This window comes from Corvus kubaryi, unplaced genomic scaffold, assembly GCF_017639235.1.
Source record: "Corvus kubaryi isolate FWS band 111438036 unplaced genomic scaffold, C.kubaryi_AGA036_p1.0 37361, whole genome shotgun sequence".
NCBI lineage: Eukaryota > Metazoa > Chordata > Aves > Passeriformes > Corvidae > Corvus > Corvus kubaryi.
Genome location: NW_024581118.1, coordinates 3,362,235 through 3,386,334, shown reverse-complemented (window position 1 = coordinate 3,386,334; position 24,100 = coordinate 3,362,235). Strand labels below are relative to the sequence as shown.

The 24,100-nt window shown below is 43.8% G+C and overlaps 1 protein-coding gene and 1 long non-coding RNA gene across 9 annotated transcripts in view; one reads left to right on the top strand and one right to left on the bottom strand.

Moving 5' to 3' along the window:
- The window catches only part of RABGAP1L (RAB GTPase activating protein 1 like), a 236,765-nt gene that overhangs the window by 41,663 nt on the left and 171,002 nt on the right, over nucleotides 1-24,100 (bottom strand). For all 8 annotated transcript variants that reach the window (XM_042033881.1, XM_042033876.1, XM_042033874.1 and 5 more), the window contains one exon: nucleotides 21,979-22,107. In XM_042033881.1, the coding sequence (XP_041889815.1) occupies nucleotides 21,979-22,107 (129 nt within the window). The remainder of the gene's footprint in view (nucleotides 1-21,978; nucleotides 22,108-24,100) is intronic.
- On the top strand, nucleotides 33-16,746 carry LOC121667336. Its single transcript, XR_006017015.1, has 3 exons — nucleotides 33-234; nucleotides 10,622-10,723; nucleotides 16,230-16,746. It is a non-coding gene; the product is annotated as an uncharacterized LOC121667336 (long non-coding RNA).

Here is a 24,100-nt window from a genome sequence, read left to right as displayed (position 1 = left end):
GAATGTCTTGCTGCTATCTGACAAGGATAGGATCTTCTGACAGACAGGGAAGTGAGGTATGTGCAGCTCCTTGGTAAGCGTTCCCTTCCTGCCACCAGCTCCACGAACACAAAGGCCTTTTCTGTGATTTGCCTCTCATGCATTAATGAATCCGGGAAGATCACAGCCGTCTTCAGAGAAGGAAACATAAAACTCATTTCAGAGCACTTGGAATGGCATTTGGCAGTCTTCAAGGTAAGTTTACATGTCCTTTTCCCCCAGCGGGAATGAATAACGATAGTATCAGCTCTTCTTGTAATTCTGTACCCACAGCAAGGGCTTTTTCAGACACAACCAGCAAGCAAAAACCACCTGGTATCAAGTCAAACGCTGTGGATCACACACACAGTTCTGTTCTCTCCTCACCCACAAAGGGCTTGCCAACCATTGGAGAGCGGCAGAAACTGGAACTCTGTTCCAGTTTTAGATTTGTTTCTGGATCCACGTGAGACTGGAATGCGAAGTCATCGTGGCTCGCAGGAATGACCTGCACCATTCCAGAAATGCAGTTGCCAGGCTCTGACTGATCAGTGATTGCTTCTCCAAGAGTTATTTTTATTATTTAAAATGTCAAATTAGCATGGCCTATTTTTTTTTCCCAAAAGAAGTGGGTGTATGCACCTGTGTTCCTCCTAAAATAATCCTCCAAATGTGTGGAAAAATCTGGGCTTGATGTGCTTTAGCATATATAGTTACAGGGGTAAATCCTCCCCATTAGCTTGCTCCTGGTTTGAAAGCAGGCACAATTGTAAACTCATTTTTGCAGATTAAAGCCAGCAAATCCATCCCACTGGATCCAGGGAATGTGCTCTCCCAGTGGTGGCAGAGGTCAGCGTGGCTGGAATTGCTGAGGCATTCCTGACACACCAGTAATGCACTTCCCCTCAATGGAACTGTGTAGCCCACCATAGGGAAGAGCTGAGGACTTGAGAATCTTCATTTTATGGTGCCAAATACCCAAATTCCCCTCTCCCAGCCTCCCCAAATCCACTGCATGCCACACAGAAAGCTACTCATGCTTCCATGCAACAACTGCTGCATAAGGATTTTCTTCCACAGTGTTCCTATAGATGATTTTTAAAGAAAAAAAGTAAAACTCTCTCTCAGCCTCACCCTAAAGCTCCAAAGCAGGAAGAGCAGCCCAGCCGATCGCTCCCCAGCCTACTGAAGCTCACTCCCTGGATATCTTTAAGCATATTCTCAGCTAATTCTGTGTCTTTGCTCTGTTCCTCACTGAGGTGGTTACTAGCACTTGAAATTTTAAGGGCTTGGGTCAAGTTTGCTCTTCATTTCAGGTTTTACATAACTTAGAACTACAGCTAAATAAGGCATGCCCAAAATAAATCTGCCCGTTTTGATTTCTAAAACCACACAAACATGAACAAGATTAAATGGCAGCATAGCTGGGACACCAGCCTACAGGTACATGCTCATTATTCAGCTCAGTCCATTCCAGATTATTTTGAAGCTTTTTTAATGAAGTCATGAACCTATTTTGATTTTTAATTTGTTAAATTCACCTTTTTACTTTTATGTTTCCGTACATCTTCCCTATCCTGCCACTATCACTTTCTAAGGGCAACAGAAGTTATTTCCTCTCTCCAGCTAGGCTTCCTTCAGATGTGAACTGTCTGCCAGAAATATTTTGCTTCACGAACTTCCTTCTTGCCTGCTGAGAATCTGGGTTAGGGTTGTGTTGACTTTTTGCTTGTTCATGTCTTCCCAGTGGCAAAGGCAGCAGAGGACTCTGACCTATTGGTGCATTTTATTGCTTGGCCCCACAAAGAGCTGTGATGTGATAGGTGACAAAGGAACAAGGAAAGAACCAGACATCCCTGAGCCAGTATTGATATCAAGTAAAGGAATATTCAGTCTTAGTGTGAGTTTTTAACAATTCCAACCTGTTGAAAAAACAGGTTTTACAGGGTATTTGGGGCATACTTTGTATACACCTAATATAACCAATTGAGCTGAGCATATTTCCTCTTTCCCCATCCTTTTGTTTTGGCAAAATAGGGTATTTTTTTTTCCCGTTTGGAAAAGCAAGGGGGTGGTACCAGTGAGCTCCCCAACAGGCAAACACTCTTCCAGCCTAATGCCCTCTGAGTGGGCCAGGCTAGTTTGGACCAGAGAGAACACTACAGAAACCATGCAGAAGGAGCGGGCAGAAATTCCTGATCTGCCTTGGAGCATATTTCCTGAAAAACAACAGGCTTCTGCCACCTGTCTCCTGTGTCACCCCTTCTCTTTGGGGTCCCTTTTTTATCTCCTTCCACTTCCATGACAGCAGACATCACAAACAACTCAACTCCTCAACTCAGGGAAGTGGTGACAGTGCAGAGCAGGGCCAGGTACCAGGGACCTTCCCACACCTGCCCCACAGCCATGGCCAGTGTCTCCTGAACCTGTGCCCTCTGAGACAAATCACTACCAACAGGTCCCTCAACAGCTCCCCCGGCTGCTGAATGGACAAACATTAACAACCTGTTTGCCACTACAAGTGTCTCTGATAGATATTCCCTGGGGGCTGCTAATCCAAGAACTGAATAATGCTTCTGTGGCACTTAGACCACACAAATGTCATTTAGAGCTAAATTCCATAATAAACTCAACACTACCTGTGAAATGTACTTTAAACTTGTTGCATTTATCACTTCACTTGGTATTGAAAAGAAAAAAAAAATGGGTCAAGCATATTATCCAAGCAAATTAGCATAGGAGTTGTAAAGGGATGCTTTGCACTTCCAAGGATTTACATGGATTTCTGGCCTGGTTTCAGAACAGGTTGATTCAGGGATTTCACCCAAACAGCCTGCTGTCTTTTCACTTGCAGCACATGATCAGCAAACAAAAGATACTAATTAACATTAATCACCACATTAAATAGCAACATCTGTCACATGAAGAGACTCACACAGGGCCCAGGATTCCAGCCTTCTCATTCTAAACCCACACTTGACTTTCTTTCTCCAGGTAGATACATCTCTCCATATCTTTCATTCCCTCCCCAAAGAGGGGTTAATGGTCCTTATCTGCGTCCCTAAGGAAGACTAACGCAGGTAAAATTAATGGAAAACGAAAAACTGTAAGGAGTGCTATTATTGATGTCTGTCAAGTTTGCTCCAGTGCTGAACCAGCCAAGCTGCACACGGAGAGCGCAGTGACACGTTTTCCTAGATGACCTGAAATGCCCTGTTTCATGTCAGATTTTAGTATCTTTACTGATTATCACTTTGCACCTGGCCTTCAGCTTGGAACAAGAAAAAAAAGGGGAAAGAATGAAAGGCTGGAGAGCCAGATGCCGTGAGAAATTCTTGTAGTTAAGTAAAAGGAAGAAAAAGGCAGGACCACGGCACATCCTCTGCTCATCAAACCCACAGGAGCTGGCCGTGCACAAACTCACCACAACACCCTTGGCTGTGCTGGAACCCTGACAGGAGCTTCATGGGAAAGGTGAGACATTTCCATATGGAAACAGCACAACAGTAATGGTGTATTCCCAAACCAAAAAATAAATCTGCCATATGATTGCCTGAAGATGAGATAACGAGTAATTAAGACTGAAGTGATGTGGGTGAGCAGGACATGGCACATGGTGTCAGCCAAACTGGGCTAAACCGGACAGACCAGTCCGGGCACCTTCCCCGAGGTTTAGCAGTCAGTGTGACTGTGAGACACAGTCTAGACTGAGGCATGCCCGATGACTCTGAAATGAGATCAGTTCATGCATTTTGCATTAAAAGTACAAACTCCTGACACTGTCCAGGAGAGCGGCGTGCCCCTCAATGCTGGAGTTAAAAATCAAGGCATTAACTTGGAGGATGGAATGCAGCCCAAAAAAGTCCAGCGAACAGCACTTGCTGTAGATGTTGATAGCAAAGCTAACAAACAGCCAGCTGATACAGAGGAGGCATTTGACCTGAGACCCTTTTGCTAGGAAAGGCACAAAGCAGCTAAGTCTCTGTACTCCCCTGGACAAACTCCCTGGGAATTTGCACCGGTCAGCTCCAGAGGAGAAAAGAAGATCAGGACCGTGCAAGCTGATCAGCTGTATAAGACTACCAATAGCATCCACTCATCGAAACTCCACATAATCCTCTGCCCCTAAATCCCTGTTCATCATCATCCGGTGCAGTGAAAGGGAAGTTCTGTTCTCAGAAGATGATCTGGGAGACAAACTACTCCAGTACTTAACTGTGCTGATCTGGTTTCCCACTGGGAAAATCTGCATCTACATTTAATGCTTCAATATATCACAAAGAGAAAAGCTTCTGTATTTACATGTGATTTAAAGATTACCCTGTCTTGATTTGACTGTTAATAAGCTTATTTTAAGAGCTCAAATGGTATGTATGGAGGGGCAGAGAAGGCAAATGCTGCCGCCAGTCATCAAAGAGCTCTACATGATAATCGGGTATTTCTTCAGAAACCAGAGACCAGAGCTATTTCCATATATTCTTCTATCCTCCCCATTCATCTTATTCCAAGCTTGTCTTTTATTTAAAATCTTGACTATAGGTCTTGTAAGACTTACTACTATGATGCCTCCACAGCTGAAAGAAATGAGACACTCGCTAAAAAAATACCAACATAAGGAATTGGCCCAGCTCAGCACAGATGTCCACAGGGCAAGAGAACATTTTCTCCTTGTATCCACGTGCTCAGGCTGGGCACAAAGTGCTGTTCAAGCTGAGGTCCAGTACAAGGGCTGAGCTCCCTTGGAAGCTCCCTCACTCCCAGTGCTCCTGTTGACTCCTCTCAATGTCCAGCTAAAGGCCTATATTTAGAAACAAAATTGAGCCAGAAGTTCTAATCTGTACTTCCTTTTTTAATATGTCTTTCATGTAGGGGAAGTGTTTGTGCAAAATTCCTTCTGCAAGAAACGCAAGGGAAGTGCCTGTAATGAGTGAGAGCTAGTTTTTGCGTGATCTGAAGGAAGAAAACTCCATCAAACAAAGAAAAAAAAAAAAAAAGGATGCAATAAAATTTAGAACTATTTGCACAAGAAGTTTTTAAAAAGAGGTTTCTATTGCCATAGAATTCCTTAATGTATTTCCAAAGTACATATTTTATATGATCACCATCATTACTTTCACTGTTTGGAAAGCCAATGAAGCAAAATAAACCAACTCACAAGATATTAAGAACTAAGAAGAAGGAGAAAAGCTATGTTGCTGTCTACAGTGAATATCATATGTAATCTAAGTCCAGGTTCCTACATAATGGTTTGAAAGGTTATAGATGGCCTGCTCTCATTTGTGACGGAATAACTCTGTTTCCAATTACTCTTTAGCACAGAATCACAGAATGGTTTGGAAAGGACATTTAAAGGTCATCTTGTCCAACCCTGTTGCAATGAGCAGGGACATCTTTTAAAAATGATTACTCTTTGAAAACAGTGAAGGATTTGATCACCTTTCTCAGACAGAGAATCATAGATGAAAAATATATGAAGAATATATGGTTGTTTCTTGGAATACCACACAGCATCTTTCTTCTATAGATATTTCTCACTGCAGAACTTTAACCCAAGAGAAATACACATGGGCTTAGCAACATTCCTGCGACTGGAACTGCCTGGGGACTGGCAACTGATGTATCAGGACATTACCTGGACACCCCCAGCTTTAAGGAGAGTGAAACAAATGAGTCACACTGGTGACACTTGTGATACAGCACATCCCTGACACCGCTTGGCACTGACATGAGGGCAAAGGGATCTCACAGGAAAAAATAAAACCAAAAGGGTAATTTCCTTGATACTAGTTAGAACTATGAAATTGAGAAAGACCAGAAACAGGTCTGAATCATTTTTCTTATCTCTCCTAATTAAATGTGACAACAGCTAGTGAAAAAGCCCCCTGTGAGCTGGAGATGGAGCGCCCTAACTCGGTCTCTCACTGCCTTTGGCCATCCCTTATCAGCAGTGCATTGCAAAACATCCAGGATATTTTGTTGGGCAATACTATGATTTTATTCTCACTTTTTTTTTTTTCTCAATTTTTCCATTAAGAATGCACAGCTGGTGCTCTGTTTATCAGTGTTGTTTGCATTCTTGTGCTCTTCTTGAATCTTTCAGAGTTACAGGACTTCAGGGTCTAGAGAGCTGGCTGGGCTCACTGCCACCAAAGGGAGAACAAGAGTTGGCCACACAGATCAGTGATCAGCACAGGCATGGGGCAGCCGTGTCTCCTGCAGTGCCCATGCCAGCTCAGGTTCACTTTGCCCTTTTTCGACACTGCAGACCACCTCACATTTTGCCAGAGCTCTGAAAGTTCTAGAGTGACAGCTGACTATGTCAGGTGGGAAGAGACAGAATGAGAAATGCAGAGATCCTCACCCATCCCAGCCACTTGTCTGCTTCTGGGTGTGATTCAAGATGTTAAATCATCTCCTGTTCCCTAAATGTCTGACATCTCACCATAGGAAAGATCCTTTTCTTCCTATCTTCAACTAAGGAAATAAAGATCTGTCAACTCATCTTTTCAAATGTACCTGAAAAACAGGTACAGGGCAGTAGAAGTTATTCCTGGGCATTCAGGCTGGTACCAAGTCTCCTGTGCTTTGTTCACACCTCAGCTGAGAGAATACATGAGGTAACTTCCCCAGCTGCCAGAACACCTGAGCTCTGGGTGAACTATGGCACCAAAACCTACAGCTGACACAAACAGCACAGCTGGGCTTGTGAAATCTCAACCGTATTAAAAAAGTACACGGAGCTGCGGGGCAGCAAAGGTTTTACAATCAGCACCCCTCCAGGTGTAAAGAAGTGGGCACCCCAGTGACAGACGTGTGTTAAATCACAAGACCAAGAGTCTATTTTGAAAAACGAGAATAGACCATGAGCATGCCAAGCCACTCAGATATAATTGAGCTTTCCAAATAGGTAATTGAATGCTTAAAGTAAATAAGAGGAAAATTCAATCTGCACTTAAAACATCACCTTCCTCATCTCACTTTGATGTAAAAAAATTTACATCTGGCCTTTTTCACAACCCCTGTTCTGCAGGACTGTATGTTCAAACCCAAGTGTTCATGTCCTTCTCTCTGTTCTTCTCCAGAGAGAGTCAGGTAATGGCTGGATCATCAGAGCAGAAAAATGATTTTCTTAGCAAAAAGAATTCCACAATGAAAACTACAGCAGTTAGACAAAGAAGCTGTCAGTTAGTGCAGCCAAAGGCTGTAAGGAGAGGCCCAAAAGGCAACATCCATGGAAGAAGTATAGTCCAGAGACTCAGCTCATGAATGCTGGCTCTGCTTCCTGATACAAAAAGGAAATAGGGGGAAAGAACAGTTTGGTCCCTGTTTGTTCCAAATAAATCTCTATAGGATTCACTCCCCTCTTTCTCAAGCTAGAGTATTGTGCAGGAAGTGCAAAATACTGGAGCTTCTGAGAGGCTCTGAATTGTCCCTGAAGTTTTTACTGAGGAGTGTGGTGGTTCTTTCACCAAAGACAAACAAACAGGACAAACACAGCCAGGCTGCGGTACAGTATTCCTGCTTAATGCTTTCTTGCTTGTGAGAAGTGACTCATATCAGTGCTACTGATTATTTGCTTGGCAAGGAGGTTCTCTGGGCAATGCAGGATGTAACAGAGCACACCGAGCACTTCCAGCTTCTGTGGTTTTGGGAGCACACCTGGAACAAATGGCACAGTAACATCCTTATTACACCTCTGCTCTATTCCGCTATCCACGTGCAGCCACTACGAACGCTCTGCCCGTTTATCTGTGCACCACACACTCCATCAGCAACCTGCTCTGCTGTGGATACGATTTCAGGCAAAGCTGTGCCCTGGCTGGGATCCCAACGCCACCCTACAAAAATGCAGTTGGTCCTGCAGAACTGCCTGTACAGCAGGGCTCTTCCCAGCACTGCTGAGCAGGGAAGGATAACCATCTTCTCACTCTTGGCAGAGCTGGTCAGGCTACAAGAAGTCTGGAATGCAGACACTGCTGAAATTAAAGCAGCCAGAAATAAAGTACGCAGAAAAATGGCTTAAAGCCTTCTTTGTTCTGACCCTTTTTATTTCCATCAAGGACTGTTGTGACCAAACACAGTCCATGGCCAGCTATGCCTTTAAAATGTACTTCCATTACACTCCTGGATGCCACTCCAGCTCAACAAATATCCTGACAAGTTTGCTCAGTTGATGAACAGGAGCACCAGGGAGAACGAGGGCAGAGGATGGTGCTGGAGGGAAGACAAGCAGCTATGCAGGTCAAGGCTCCCTGGTGCAACCTGGAGGCTTGTGGCTCTCTGCTCCTGTGGTAGGGAAGAAATCTGTTTAGCTATGTAAATAAGATGCATAAATAAATAAATAAATAAGAATAGGAGCAGGCTGAGGAAAAGCACCCAGACCCTGGCCTCTTCAGTATCTTGCAGGTCGCTTAGCAACAGGCTAGCTGCTGCAGGGTAAAAGAGCATGAAATCAGCATCTTTTCAGCAAAAGACAAATTGAATGGAAATGTGGGGAGGTGGCCTTTTCCTGGCAGCAGTGAGGAAAGAAGTAACTGGTGAATCTGATCCTGTGGGCATCCTTTTGGAGGGGCTCCTCAGTGCAGGGATTGTTAATTCATGTGACTGAGAGGCTTCGTCCTGCCAGCAAACTGATAAATTCCAGAGCATGCCTGGGAAACCAATAATTCAATCTTGATTAAAATGATGTCTGTTACAGTCACCTCCTGGGTTAATTACTTATTAACGATCTTAAATAGCTCAAACCCAATTCTGTCGGACTCCCCTGGCTATGGTAGGGGAGCTGACCATAGAACACATTTTCCGTGGCAGTTACCTAACACATTTCCCCAACAGTTCAGGCTCAGGTTTTATCTCCATGCCATCTCTGCATTCACAAAAGGAATGTGCACCCTGTGAATCTTTAGGTAACTGAATCTCAGCAATACAAATCCACATTCTGGCCAGGTAATTCCTCTTAACCCGACTGCTTCTCCAACCTTCCAAAACAACCTGATGTGGACACAGAGGATCATTATGTAGACAGCAGCTACTAGAGAGAACTGAGCTATGAGAGCAGCAAGAACAACATGTGGACATTTCGTGGAGGACTTAAATGAGAGTTCTGAATGAAAGATTTTTCTGGGTCACCTAATCTGGGCCTCGAGTGTACCAGTAAATTCTTTTTCACTGCTAAAGGCAGCTGGATCCTGGCAGCAAAGCACAACCAGGGACCTGTGTGGCACATGATCCATTTAAAGGTGGTGCAGGATGGTGGTCAGGTCAGCAGAGGGGCTAAGTGGCTTGTCCCAGGAATCCAACAGGAAGAGCAGAAGGAAAACATAGTGGCCTTGCCCCCTGCTTTATACACACACAGAGCAGTGATAGCTCATTTTACTCCTTATTTACAGATAACTTGTATTTGTGTGGCACTTCAGCAACAGTGAAAACCATCTGAGGGCTACGAGTGAACCGAATTTACTATGGAGCAGGGAAACTTCTCACCTGAATTTTATTCTCCCTGGTGCCCTATCACAGCACTTAATCGTTCCTGTAACTGAGGTGGAAGGTTTAGAAGCCATCCCCAGTTCCAACGGCAGGAAATTATACATGACAGAGCAGGATGGCTGCTTTCAATCCTTGCAACTTTAGAAAAGATTTCTATGTCCTTGGGAGCTGCACACAGAGATGCATTTGGCAATGCTTTGTTTCTCTCTTTGTCTGGGGTTGAAAGGAAGGCGACTGTGGCTCAGTGAGTGAACACTTAGATGAGATACCCTCCATTTCCTTAATGAGCCTATTAAGTGACTCATCAAAGGTGTAACGAGCAGTCTCAGAGGAGAGACACACACAGAGATAACTGAGATATTCCTAGTGCACACAAAACAACCTATATGCTACAAGAGTTAATGGGGAATAATGTGATTCCGGTGCTAGAGAAGCACATAGGTGGAAAATACCTTGGCACTTTTCCTTTTAGCAGGCTGGAGTTGTTTGTGCCTGCACTCACAGCTCCAGCTTTTCCTCCTCTGAATGAGGGATGACAAAATCCTGCTGTGACACATCTGTCTCTGGGGTGTTTGCAGAGTCAAGCATCTGGTGGAACTGTTAATGCTCCCTGAGCCTGAGCAAAATCCGTCAAGGAGGAGAGTCTTGGTTTAGATCACAAGAACCAAAGACCACATCAAAATTCAAACGGAATTTTATTCTCTGCTTTCCTGAATGAGTCCTTGAAGGTGTGCATGCCAGGATTTAATCTCTCCAAGGAGATTAAAAAATACTGCTGCATCAACACAAATATCCCAGGCATACAGCAACCAGCTCACATCACTCTCCACCACACCGGATTTTGTTTACAAGGTTAATTATGATCACATTTTCCAGAATCTTGTGCTCTGAGTGTGTATTAAGAGTGGAGCAAGGGAAGCAGGAAGAGCAAATAGCATCAATAATGCTTAGGAGTCTGAAAGAGAAGATGGACTAAAACACATGCCTATTTCTCCTGAAATGTCACTTTATGTCAACTGCCATGGTTTCCAGACTGTCAGAATTGAATTATATTGTAATTACATCCTATTTGGACAAGGTCACAAGAATAAAAGCTTACTACTTTCCTCCATTACAGGTGCTGTATGTTCTTACACTCCTGGAGCAGACAAGCCTCCTTTTCTAACAGCAACAAATTTGCCTTCAGCATAAAGTGCTGGTGTAAGTCCATTAGTGCAAGGTAAGGCACATTAAAAAATTAAGAGCCATGATTACCGATCTTTCTGAGAAGCCGCCCAGAGCATAGATGTATTTATTCTCTTCCTAATCCTTACAATTCACTTTATATCATAACAGCAACAAAAAGGAAACAAATACAAAACCCAGACCCATGTAACCTTACAACAGGTGCTTGTTTTACTGGAGCCCTCATCAGTGAGTATGGATGTGTGAAACCCCTTACATCAGGGACTTGAACATTTCTGGCTTTTCCACCTTTCCAGCAGTTTTTCCCCAAATTCCTGTGTCAGTATATAATCTTGTATAGTCATATTCCTGCATGATGGATCAAAGGTTGAAAATCCACAAGTCACATGGGTAAGTAGTTCTGCAGTTTAAATGGGGACCCTGCAAACACTGTGTGGGCAAAGTCCTTCTGCCAGACAGGATCACTGCTGACATTTTGTGGATGTCACAATAAAGGAAGATTAAAGGCAAGTAGAGAGGGACTCTTGGCTGTTCCCTGGGGAGCCTGGGTTGCCAACAAGCCCCTGTGAGCTCCCAGCCCAGCGCTGGCTCTATGAATGTGCAGCTCCTTTCCATTAGAGACTCGGCCACCGGAGGAGATGCTGCCTGATGGAGAGAGATGGATGAGAGCAGCGGAACACGAGATGGGCTCTGGCGTGGCCCACAACCAGCCATGCTCCCAATTCCCCTCAGCAATTAGTGCTGAACCTGGGATGAGCACTTACACTTCAGGCTGGGAATTCCTCTGCTATCAGAGAGCAGGGCTGGACATTTTCCAGGGTCACCAAGCCCAGGCAGTGCTTTCTTCCCCTTTACACCACTGGCCCTGACCAGAAGTGTTTTTATCAAGTCTTGAAGCACTTGGATTTGTCATGTTGGCTGGAGAAGATGGCTCTGGTGCATACTGGGACAAAAAAAACCCCTATGGCTAAAACAGATTTCCCTGGGCTAGAGAGTCATTGCCTTTTCAGAACCCCCTGTCAGAATTCTGGGAAACACAAACTGTGCCGAGGAAGATGCTCCTTTCCTACCATGTCCTTCCTCCTGCAGAAGGAACATGCCCTGCTCCACATGCTTAGAAAGTGGAAAAACTAAGCAAGTTCTCTTGAAGGAAGTTCATTACAACACAAACCTACATTTCACTTTGCATTACAGGAAAAACAGGGGCAAAATTTGCCTCAGAGCTTCCTGCTGCTACTTAAAGCAACAGATTTGTGTCCATGCAAGCTTACACGAGTATGACAGTCTGGACAAGCAGCAAGAATGAAGAAAACTGTGGGCTGGGATCTGTATTCTCTGGCACCAAAATACAGCTCCTTTCAGTGAGAGAACTCCCTTTCACTGCAGCCTCATGAGGAAAGACATCGCACTTACTGTCTTCAGGACTGTTTAACATTTGAAAGTAATGCAGTGGTGACAAGGTGATGGAATTTTTTCCCCATTTCTGACAGGTCTGGTAGATTGCAAAATCATCAAAAGAAACAGCCTGACAATAAAGTTTTTGTGTGTCATTGACAGTGGGAAAAGAAATGAGCCTGAGGTAGGGGAGCAGTTTCCCAGACAGCAAAAACATTATTCAATCCAGCTGCTGGCAACAGGTGCCTTGGGATGTGCAGGAGCAAGTGGAATATGGCACCCTTGTTAGGCAGTGAGGAACCAAAGACCTGATCCCTTTTCCAGTCCTTCCCACTGCTCCTGATGAGCCAAAACAGAATCAATATTCCCTGCTGCACAAAGAGGGAACGTCCCAGGTGGCACCATCCGGTGGCTTACTCACACTGCCATGAAATTGTTCCTTGCAAGGATGCACGATAAGGTCATTGATCTTGTGCTCTAAGCTATGGGTTAACCAAAGGATTGCTGAGATTAAAAAGGAGTTGTTCAGACAACCATGTGACACTGAAGAACTTCAGCTATAGATTAACTGCTTTTTCCCAGAGGTCGAGGCATTAAGCTCTGAGCCTCCCTCTTCAAGTGACGCCAGCCCCAGCGTGTGTGTGCATGTGTGTCAGCAAACACACACCTGTCTTTCTTACGTGGGGAAGCAGTGAGGAGGACTCTCCAGGCTGGTGCCACGTGCAGCTGCAGGGCTGGGGGACTGCTGAAGCTGATGATTTTGCAGCTCTGTTGTCACAGTAACTGAGTGATTTAAGCTGGCACTCTGGCCCCAAGCCATGAGTGCACACTGAATTCATGCCTATACTTCCACTTTTAAGAGATTATTTATTAACACAGAATCACAAAATGGTTTGGGTTGGAAGGGACCTTAAAGCCCACCTTGTTTCAATCCTGTGCCACGGGCAGGGACACCTTCCACCATCCCAGGCCACTCCAAGCCCTGTCCAGCCTGGCCTTGAACACTTCCAGGGAGGGGGCATCCACAGCTTCTCTGGGCACCCTGTGCCAGGGCCTCACCACCGTGACAGGGAAGAATTCCTTTCCAATATCCAATCTAAATCTACTCTCAGTTTGAAGCCATTGCCTCTTGTCCTGTCACTCCATGCCCTTGTAAACAGTTCCTCTCCAGATTTCTGCATTTATACCATTATTCTGCTGACGAATAGCTTGGAGATGAGACTTTCTGTTTTTTCATGGCTTTTGACTAACTTGCAGTATCAAATTTTGGTTAAAAATTATTGTCCAGGAAATTGCATTAATTAATTAAGCAAAGGAAGTTGAAAGAATATCAGACAGATAAGGCAACACAATGAGGCCTGATCTTCATCTGCTGCTTGAACAACTGGATAGAACAATGAGGCACATGGTCAAGGCCTCCCAGTGAACAGACCCATAATAATGCTTTCAACTTCCTCCCATCCTTTGAGTTTTTGTAGTGGATACAAGGAAGGTGGGGAAGTGAGAGCAAAGAGGAGAAGGAACCTGTCATGCTCCTGCACCCTGGTTACCACAACTCCTCAGTGCACCTGAGGGCTGCAGCCCTGAAACAGCTGGAACAGCACTGAACTTCTGCAGCCTGGTGTAGTAATTGGTTGGCACCTCCCTGCCCAGGTGTTCACTGCATTGCATGAAAAATAATGATTTACAGAGGAATTATGTAGGGTTTCAGCAATATGAGACAGCCAAACACCACACTAGTGTTTAAATACCTGTGGAAGAGTAAACTAGCACACTGCTGTTCTTTAACAGAATGGAACATCTCCACAAATGGAGATAAATATACTGTGATGTTTCCCTGTAGCATTTCACCTGGATTCTCCAAAGCCTCTGACAGCTCCTCTCCTCTGTTTACCGGTCAGATGTAATCTGCTTTTGCCCAAACATAACCAACTGTAACAATATAAACAATGTAACACTATATTTGCCATTCTACTCAATCTCCACAAGAGAAACAAGGCTACAATACGCTGAAAATAAAACCAATTAACTGCAGGAAACCAGAGAATCCTGAAGCAAAGCAGTCAGGAGATCCTAAAAATGTGAATATTGCCCTTATAAAGCACCCAGGTACAGTCCTGCCCCAGTAGCTGCACACTGCTTAGAGAACAGCCAAGTAACTACTTGCTGAATTTAATTTCCAACAGTGTCAATAATGCCAAAAACAATGCCTGGGGATTGTAATGGCAAGTTATTAATAAGACCTTCAGCTCTAAAAGCTGCTGTCCCTGCAGAGCTCTGCATTTATGAAATGCAGACACCGTCTTCTGTACTTGGTTTTGTTTGTTCCCTCATTTTCAAAGCAGAGAAATAAATCCAAGTGCAGGTGCCTGAGAAATCAAACACCAGCAAAAATGCCTGAAGACACTGCCCCCAGTGCCTCTTCTGTTTATTTGCAAAAGCCCTGGGGGAAATAAGGGAAAAAAAACTGCTAGGCTTTGCCTTTTCTTTTCCTTCTCCTCCCAATTATTTTTACAAGTTTAGCTCTAGGTCTCAGCATAGCACAGTGCTTCAGAATTTGTCACCTCATTTAATTTGTCAAAAAACAAATGAAATGAAACCAAAGTCCCATCCCGACTGTTCTCTGTGCTGCACTGAAAGTGAATCACTGCTTTTTTCCGCCAAGTCACTGCGTGCATTAACCATTAGCTCTGGATTATCGGAGCTTTCTGCAGCAGAGAATCAGAGAGCAGAATCACAGAATGGTTTGAGCTGGAAGGGAGCTTAAATCTCATCTTGTTCCACCCCTCTGCCATGGGCAGGGACACCTTCCACTAGACTAGCTTGCTCCAAGCCCTGCCCAGCCTGGCCTTGAGCTCTTCCAGGGATGGGGCAGCCACAGCTTCTCTGGGCAACCACACCAAACTGCACTCCTGACTGTTTCTAAAAACTTTTTATTTTTAATTCTGTAACATCTGCAGGAATAAAATAACCACAGTATTTCTGAGAAGGACACATACCATAAAGGCTGATCAAAAAAGACAAAAGGCAGCTTGAATTTTTTTGCCTAAATGCAATCGCTTCCCAATGCATGTATTCTAAGATTTACAGACTTAAGAAGCAAAAGGTAATTCTCTGTGGGTGCCCTGAACTCCCAGTAGACAACAGAGCTTCTTCCTCTGCTGTTCAGAGGAAAGAATACAGAGTTTCTCAGGTCACAGGAGTTGAGTTCTAAAAAATAAAGATACAGTGTTTTTCAGGGTCATAGACAACACCAAAACTTTGGCTGGCAAGGGTCGTGCCTTGGCCCCGGTGTCTTTTGCATATGAAAAAACACATTTCCTCAGAATTACCACGCTGATTACTGCCAAGCTGCTACCTGCTCCCTCAGACTGGACTGCCTGAAAGATATCCAAGAGGAGCACAAAGGAATTTCCACCTCCAGGGAGATTTTGCCATCTTAAGTCTCAACAGTTTTGCTGATGCTTAAGTCAGTATCAAGGAACGCTTTACCAGAATAAATATGGGGTGCAGAGCTTGTTTCCAGGCATTTCTGCATCTGTACTTTTACCTACATCTCTTTCTTCACAAAATATAAAATCCCGTGGATTTGTTCCTTTTAATAATGGTTGTAAGTGCTGATCCTGGGATACATTTATTCGTCCTCTGCAGCCTCTTCTGCATCATGGGAGTGTCTTCAAAAAGGACACCACCTTAGTGGGAGAATAACAGGTACTGCAAACCTGCCAGGCATCATCATGACAGGCTTTCTTCGTAGCCAAACTCAAGGCATTCTTTGGGAAAATCAGTCACTGGGTTTGTTTCCTCCAAAGAGAGAGAGAGTTGAGACCTCATCTAAAAAACTAAGATGAGCACTGTGCTGTCAATAGGAACTCCAGACACCGCTACTGCTCAACACACAGACCACAGCAGGTAGAAAACTTTTTATAAGAAATTTTAATGTGTCACCTCACAGGTGACAGGAGTCAATGCTCCAGCTAACCTGCACCTGGCATTCAAGTTCAGCTGGGGAAAAAGGTTCACCTCCTCTTACTTCTAGAGCTGAGTTATTTTAGACACGTACTGGCAAAGGTGCCACAAGACAGAGCTGTCAAACAGTGTGACTCCCTGCCACCTTCATCTCTTGCTCTCTGTACTATTTTCAGAATCAAGGATGGAAAGCAGCTGCTATTCATCCAGGGGGAAAGCACCAGATTCAAGAAGCTCAAGCCAAAAGGCCACCTGAGGATGCTTCTCTGCTTCCATTCGGAACAGAAACAGCTCTGTCATACGGCAAAGCCCTGACTCCTGATGGCACCAAGGTGAACACAGCGGATTCAGGTGGTCTGCTGAACCACGGCGCAGCTTGCAGGTGCCCCCCTTCCCTTGCTGAACGAAACCACCGATAATTTGGGTCAAGTGATACAACTGCAGGGGACAGAGACAATAAATGTTTCTATCAACTTTTGCACCTCAAACCTTTACAGTTCTTTGAAGACCCTTACCTGCAACACTGCTGTGGTTGATGCCACTGCTCACATCTATGTATGTCAAGTAGTGACTGATACAAAGACACCAAAATATTTGTACTCAATTAGGTTGCAGAGCTACTTTAGATTGTTAAAATGTGATTATACTTAACTATTAATAATAAAATCCTATTCTTTTCCCATTGATAAAGAATTAACGACATACCTGATGTCCCTTACAACACCAACTCACTGCAAATGAAAAAAAAACCAAACCAAGCAAACAAATTAAAATAATGGAACAGTTTTACTAATGCTTAAACACCATGAAAATATAGCCTCACTACTGGGCTGCTCACTGGAATAATAAATAAGTCTTATAAGTTAAAATAAATAAGCATTTCAAGTTGAAACTGTTTTAAATTAACAACATTCCTTTCTATGGTGTTAACACTCATTACCAAAATTACAATCACATTTAACTGTCCAACTCCACTGCAGGCACTTTAATCTGATTTCCAGGTGCCAGCTCGTTGTGGTGCCCCACACCACAAAGCCAAGCAGAAAGAAGGAAGCTGGAGCTGCAAACAGGACAGGCATTAAAAAACATGACCCTCGTCAGCAGGACAATTGGATCTGCACTTCAGAGATAACAGCACAGACATAATAAGGGGATTGATCATTGGCTTTTAATAAGAAATTGCATACAGGGCATGAGCAGGGTTTTCTACAGATCTAAACCAAATCCTTGTCCATTTGGTTTGGCCTTTTCTTAAGAAGTTGATAAATGAGCAGTTTTTAACCTGTCCTTTATACTGGAAGATCAAATACACACAACACTGGTAGAACCAACGCTTGTGCAGTTTCAGGGCCTTTCTGCATTTACCTCCTTTGCTCTTCCATTGCATTTGTGTTGTCTTACCACGATAGCAAGATTCCCAAGTATCTGGATAAATACACACATACAGAGATAAGCACAAAGAGAATGCTCTAGAGAGAAGAGAGAGAGCAAACCAGCTATTTTTAATCCTATCCATTGAAACTCACGTAAATCAATATATGAGCGAAACCATGCCTTTAAAAAATCACTTCCAGACAGAAGATCAACAGAGGTGTGAAGCAAGTCAGTCATCCACATCAGTAAGGTGTGAACTTCAAATCACCACTTTGAATTGAAAACATTTAAATGGCAACATTATAAAGTAAACCTGTTTTAAATGTCAAAAAGGAACAATTCTGAAATGAGAACAAGCTTAGCACAGCTCCTGCTACTGTAGCCAGTTCTCCTTGACTCTGCTATTATCCATGGCCCTGGTGCCAGCTCCAGCTGTGGGTGCACCCAGGTGGGATCGACAGCCTTGTCAGTGCAGTGAGCGGTGACAAAAACGTGTGTTTGCTTTGCATTGGGAAAGGCACCGTTTTTACTCAGGGCCGTTCTCTCCTCTCATTGAAGGTGCTGAGAGCAGCGATCTCATAATGCTGCTGGGGGCCCAATACCGTCCAGAGGGGAGACTGACGTGGTTAGGGAGAAGCTTCTCTTTGAAGAAGTTCAGTATTTGAGATCTTTCCTGCTGCTGAGGATGGTGAAACATGAGACCAGGAGTCACTGTAGTGCCTGAGCCAGGTGAAAGAAGGTGTCATTACAGATGCTGCCCCACGATGGAACAACCTTCCCTGCAGGTTCCTGTATATCTCATCCCACGTGTTCACCTCACCTTCCCTGGGCACAAGGGGTGACATCCCACAGGGAATTCCTAGGATGTCCCCACTGTCCATCTGGTACACTCAACCTCACAGCACTTCCAGAGCTGCAATGGAGCCCATTCTGAACGTCAGCTCTGCTCCATTTCCAAATGTCGCGGGATAGTCATGGAGGAACGGGCACAACTCCCTGAATTCACCTGAAAACTGATGATCCAGGAAATTTTCACATGGAGTAGATCTCCCAGTGAGACTTTCCCCTGTTCCATACCTCAGCTGCCTGAAGTCAGGTGTAAGAACAAAGATGGTAGGACTCCTCTATTAAAATCCAAGGTTGTTAAAACTGCTTTAGGACAGACACGGATCAGTGCAAGAGAAACTGCATTACAAGATGTAAAAGGCAACTGAGGCAGATGTTGTGAGTATGAAGAATTTGCCAGATGTTTTCATAAAATAGCAGCATTAGAATTAGCCTTCATGAAACCTAGAAGAAGGTTCCTTCATTCATTCATTTATCAAATTGGCCTTCCAGAGACACAGAAAAACTTCTGAAAACTCTTCTAAAGACAGAAAAATTAGCAAAGTAAAAAAATCCCCTCCCCAAAGCATAAAAATCCTTCTATGATTACATACCCAGGCCGTATTATTTCATAGTATGAATTAGTTCAAAATGCTCTTTAACAGTGGAATATGACCCAGCAAGCTCTGTAGGAAAACACTACTGTTAATTCTAATTCCACTGATGTTCCCAGTGATTTCCTTACTGGTAAATGATCGAAATTCAGACTTGATCAATAACCACCAAAAATAATTCTTAACTGAAAAAGACATTCCCTAGCACATTCTACAGAGAAATGTCATTTAATAGCAGCTTTTTTCTTTGTATTTGCAGATCTACTCCTGAAAGAAAGATAGACATGAACCCCTTTGTTTTAAAAGCAGTACGATAAAACTACGTCCAATACAACACCTTCAAAATCCAAGGGTTACACGCCGAACTCAACTGAAAAGTTGTGAAATTAAGGAGAAAAAACACCAAGTAGTTTTAAATTTGTCTTCTGTAGGACTAGAACTAGCTCAGCTAAAGCTCAAGAAAAAAGCAAGCAAGGAGAGATGGATTGTTTATTACATGTTGAACTCCTCTTTTGTTTTGCAGTAATGTGTGAACAAAATTAAAAGAAACACTGGAAAAGATGTAACTCACTATGAAGCCTGGCCACAGCACACTTCTGTTTTTAAGTTTTTTATGCCTCTGTCATCAGCTGAGAAATCTGAAGAAGATCTTCCTTTCACTTACTGTGTGATACTTGCTCTAAAACTATCTGTTCTTTAGGCCACAAGCACTAATACAGCCCACAAGCAGTGGAAAGACACACAGTGCCTCTTTGTACAGCACAAAAAAGCATGGTTAAGGGTCTGCTCTGGCCTTTTTCTTAACAGAACAAGTTTTGCTGCATTCAACAAGACAGACAACTGCTCTTCATACAACCTCTGCATTCCCTGGGACTCCACCACTGATGATGATCAAGACTACCATTTCCTGTTTGAGCATGTCAGCTCCTGCAATTACTAGCACCTGTTGGTAAATAAATACAATGATTGTAACAAATACTTATGGAATCATGGACTAGTTTAGGTTGGAAGTGATCTCTGGAGAACATCTTGTCTAAACCACCCCTTTGAAGGAGGGTGACCTACAGCAGCTCACTCAGGGCAATCTGTGTTTCGAGATTGAGATTCCAAAACCTCCTCGGCCAACATGATCCTGTTCCTCCGAGAGAGAACAAAAAACATGTGCAAAAGCCAGTTTATTGTCATCAATTAAGAGGATCCCAGGACACACTGAGGATTCCACAGCCACTGCCCCTCACCCTCATCCCACACCAGCGACCATGGCCAAAGACATGTTCTGGTGTCAGGGAGCAACGTGACCATGGGGACGAGTGGCACTGTGACAGGGGTGCAAGTGAGTGGACACAGCCTCATTTAATGTAAGTTTGAGTTTCCTCACATGAAGCTCCTGAAGTCTTTTATAGGATGAGTTGTATACTCAGGGAGTTAGCAGAGCCCAACTCCCTAATTGTTCAAGAGCAGGCTGTTACTGGCACAGCAGAAGGTGACTTCGACCTACTTCTTCCCACCCCTGATAACCCCAGGTCTTGTCTCTGCTCTGAATGCTCCCTCCTTCTCAGTAATTCCTACTTATCCTCACATACTTCTCTAACACACAAGGGAGTGACCTGACTCCACGTTTGCTACACTCTGACCCGAACTTTTCTCTCACCCAGAATCCAGAGTGTGTGAAATCCTGTGTATGCAGTGAATTCATTGTCAAACCCTTCCCCTTCATGTCAACAAACAGCTCAGAATGTCATATTCCGCTTATAATTGGCCCCAGGTGCTGGACCCTAAGCACTGAGCATCTGCCTCAGGTGCATTTCGAAATACCTCCCCAATAAAGAACATCACATCCAGTAACAAATGAAAAACGAATGACAAATAACATCATGTGGCATACAATATATTGCACAAGAAAAGGAGAAAGGCACGAGAAAATCGACAAACATCTCTTCCAACAAGTACCACGAAGACTTCTACTTAACCTCCCATCAGAAAATACACACTGACTAAATAGCATACAGATAATTCTCCTGTACTTGCAAAGTCCTTAAATTACTCATTTTCAACAACCAAGCAGAGGACCAAATACTAAACATTGAACTGCAAATAGTCTCTTTTTCATGTCCAATTTTACTAAAACATTTGCACAGATCTTCTTTTCCTTGGCTGGAATAAACATTGGGATGCCAAGACCTATTCTTTCATAAGATCAGTGTTTGAACCAGAAGGGAAAAAAGCCCTTGCTTAATAAACGATGAAATTAAGTAGCACAAGGGAAATTAATAAATACAGTGAGAGAGATAAAAAGAGGCAGTGTTGGAGGAACATTCTTCCTGGTGGGATGTTCTCCGTGCATCACTGGGCCACACCAAACATGCACTTCCCATCAGAGCTCACATTCCAAGGAATGACAAAACCGCTTTTTCTCCAAGCTCAAACATTAAGCCCCTCCATAGTGATACATATTCCAACAAAAAAAAATCCCAGACCTTCCAAATGACAGCTTTATGAACCTCTGCAGCCATTTTGAACAGATTTTCATCCTCAACAGCTCACAGTCAGGCTTCTCTAATTTGGTTCAAGTCCAACGCTTGTAGTCAATACCTTCAGAGTAGCCTGACTTCTGACAGCAGAATCTTGGGTAGGGTAGAATATAAAAACATATTCTGTCTTGGTAAGCTTGATATACAAACAAAACTAATTTCTACCCCAATTCAAATGTACTGTACGCAGCACTCAGCAGACAAACCGCTTCTGAGCAAAATAAATAATATCTGAGCTTTGTTTGCATGATTATCATACAGTGATTAATTGGTTTAGTGCAATCGCTGTTTATAAAACAAATAATGAATTAGTGAGTTCTGGTAGTTGTTTGCGGATAATGCACTGTTCTTCTGTTTTAATTATTAGCTTGTACCCAAGCAGACAAAGAGAGAAAAGGTCACAGACGCACTTTCTTTAAAGATAGAAGGTGTGCGTGTAATTATACGAACACATATAAAAAGCAATAAAGTAATTCTTTAATTCCTTTACTTGCCACACACTACTGCCATTCTTAACATTGCATTTTACTCTTCCTGTACAAACTCCCAGGTGAATGAGAAGCAACAAAGTCCATCCTTACCTTAATATTGCAAGCTTGTTCCATGAGTCTCCGGGCGTTCTCCTCAGCTCTGTACCTCTTGGGCAGCTGAACCCTGAAGAATTTTAAAGCTCCTTCAAAATCAGCTTGTAGAAGGTCCTCTTTGGAGGTCTGCAATTAAACACAGGGAACTACAGTAAACCCTGGGAACATGCAGTCATGCTCTTCTACTTGATTTGTCATTTACTGGATGCATTCCACACCACCAATATTCACATTAGCTCAAAATCATCCTCCTTGAAATCAGCTCTCTTAACTCTGCTTCATAAAACAGAGGCTAAAGCCCATCCAAGGAATCCTTAGGCAGGGCAGCACAGAGGACTGCAACATGGGAATGGATTTTATCCTTCTATACCTGCCAGGTAAGAAAGGGATTCTGGCACAGCCTGTCAAGATGTCAGTGAGGAGAAAAACAAAACCCAAGCAGACAACAAAAACCTAGGAGAAATTATATTATTGCCTGGAAATCTTGTGCATTAGACCATTGCTGATTCTCCTTAGAAAGACAAAGTATATATATTTAATGCATGTAGAGCACAGACATGAAGAGCAGAAGCACATGATTCATACAAGGCATCAGTAAGTCAGTGTGCTGAAGTCTGTGACACAGTTTCTCAAAGAACCATGCCAGAAAATGTTCTACATGCTTATTTCTACATCTCCCACACTCCTGGACCTCTCAGTGGTATCAAGTCTAACAGGTCAGAAGATGTTACACATTCAGCATTAATCCACTCCTGCCACTGGCGGAGCAATGTGATTCACAGGGACAAATGTATTCCTCCTCCAGGTTACTAAGACCTGCACCAAGAGATTCAGAAGGTACCAAATCCCAAGCCTTGGGACAGTTCCTTTAAATGGTTCACAGAAACTGAAGGTCCTGCCAAGACATTCAGGACATAATCTCAAAAATGTGTATTTCAAGGGTTTTAACCCAGAAAAGAGTAAACAAAACCTGTCAATGTAGGTACTTGTATGGTGGAGATCTACACTGTGTAACGTGTTTAACTGCAAATACCTCAGGAGCAGCACAGGCACTTTTGGTTAACTGCTGAATTAATTGCTCAAGTACCACCACCACCATTTCCATGTGTGCCAACATTTCCATGTGGGCACGCTCTGCTTTCTCACAAGTAAAAAAACACCCAGTGTCATTTTTGCCTCATTGCACACAGTGGGTACATTACATACCCACTTCAAAGGTTCAAGGTTTGATGCTTAACTATGTTGTTATCCACTCGAATCCAGAGAATCCCACCAATGGCTTGGGTTGGAAGGGACCTTAAAGGCCACCTCATTCCAGCCCCCTGCCATGGGCAGGGACACCTTCTACTAGACCAGCTTGCTCCAAGCTCCATCCAACATGGCCTTGGACACTTCCACAGATGGGGCAGCCACAGCTTCTCTGGGCACCCTGTGCCAGGGCCTCCCCACCCTCACACAGAAGAATTTCTTCCTAATATCCCATCTAAGACTGTCCTCTGTCCCTGGGAAGCCATTCCCCTCCTTATCCTGTCACTCCAGGCCCTTTTCCAAAGTCCATATCCAGTTCTCTTCTTTCCTCACTGAGTTCACCCAAGTTCTGTTTCATCCTCCCTTCATTCACTGCCAAAGAAGCTGCTGGGTCATCACTGTGGGGACACAGGAAAAGCTGCCTTCAGGATGCTGACCAGAAATGTTCACATCTGATATGATCATCACATCTGATCCTGTCCACAATCATTTGGCAGCCACACAACTTGGCTGAGGCTCCATCAGACGAGGCCGACATGTTGACAGAACGCTGGGGCAGCTGGTATCCAATGAATTAGATCCACTATGGCCAACATCCCACTTCTCCTGGATGAGTTTTCCTGGGGTTATGAATGCTCTTGCCACACCTGAGGCCAGATCACTGTGTCATACCCCCAGTGGGCTGGCTGTTGGAAGGTGCCGAGTGTGGTTGGGAACAGCTGGTCATGCCCAGCACCACCGCCAAACTCGTGCTGGAAATGAAGTGTTTCCAGGAAAGTTCAGTGGGTAACTGTGGTGGAAGAGCAGCAGAGGTTTCACAGGATCACAGAATCCTTACGGTTGGAAAAGTCCTCTAAGATCATCATGCCCA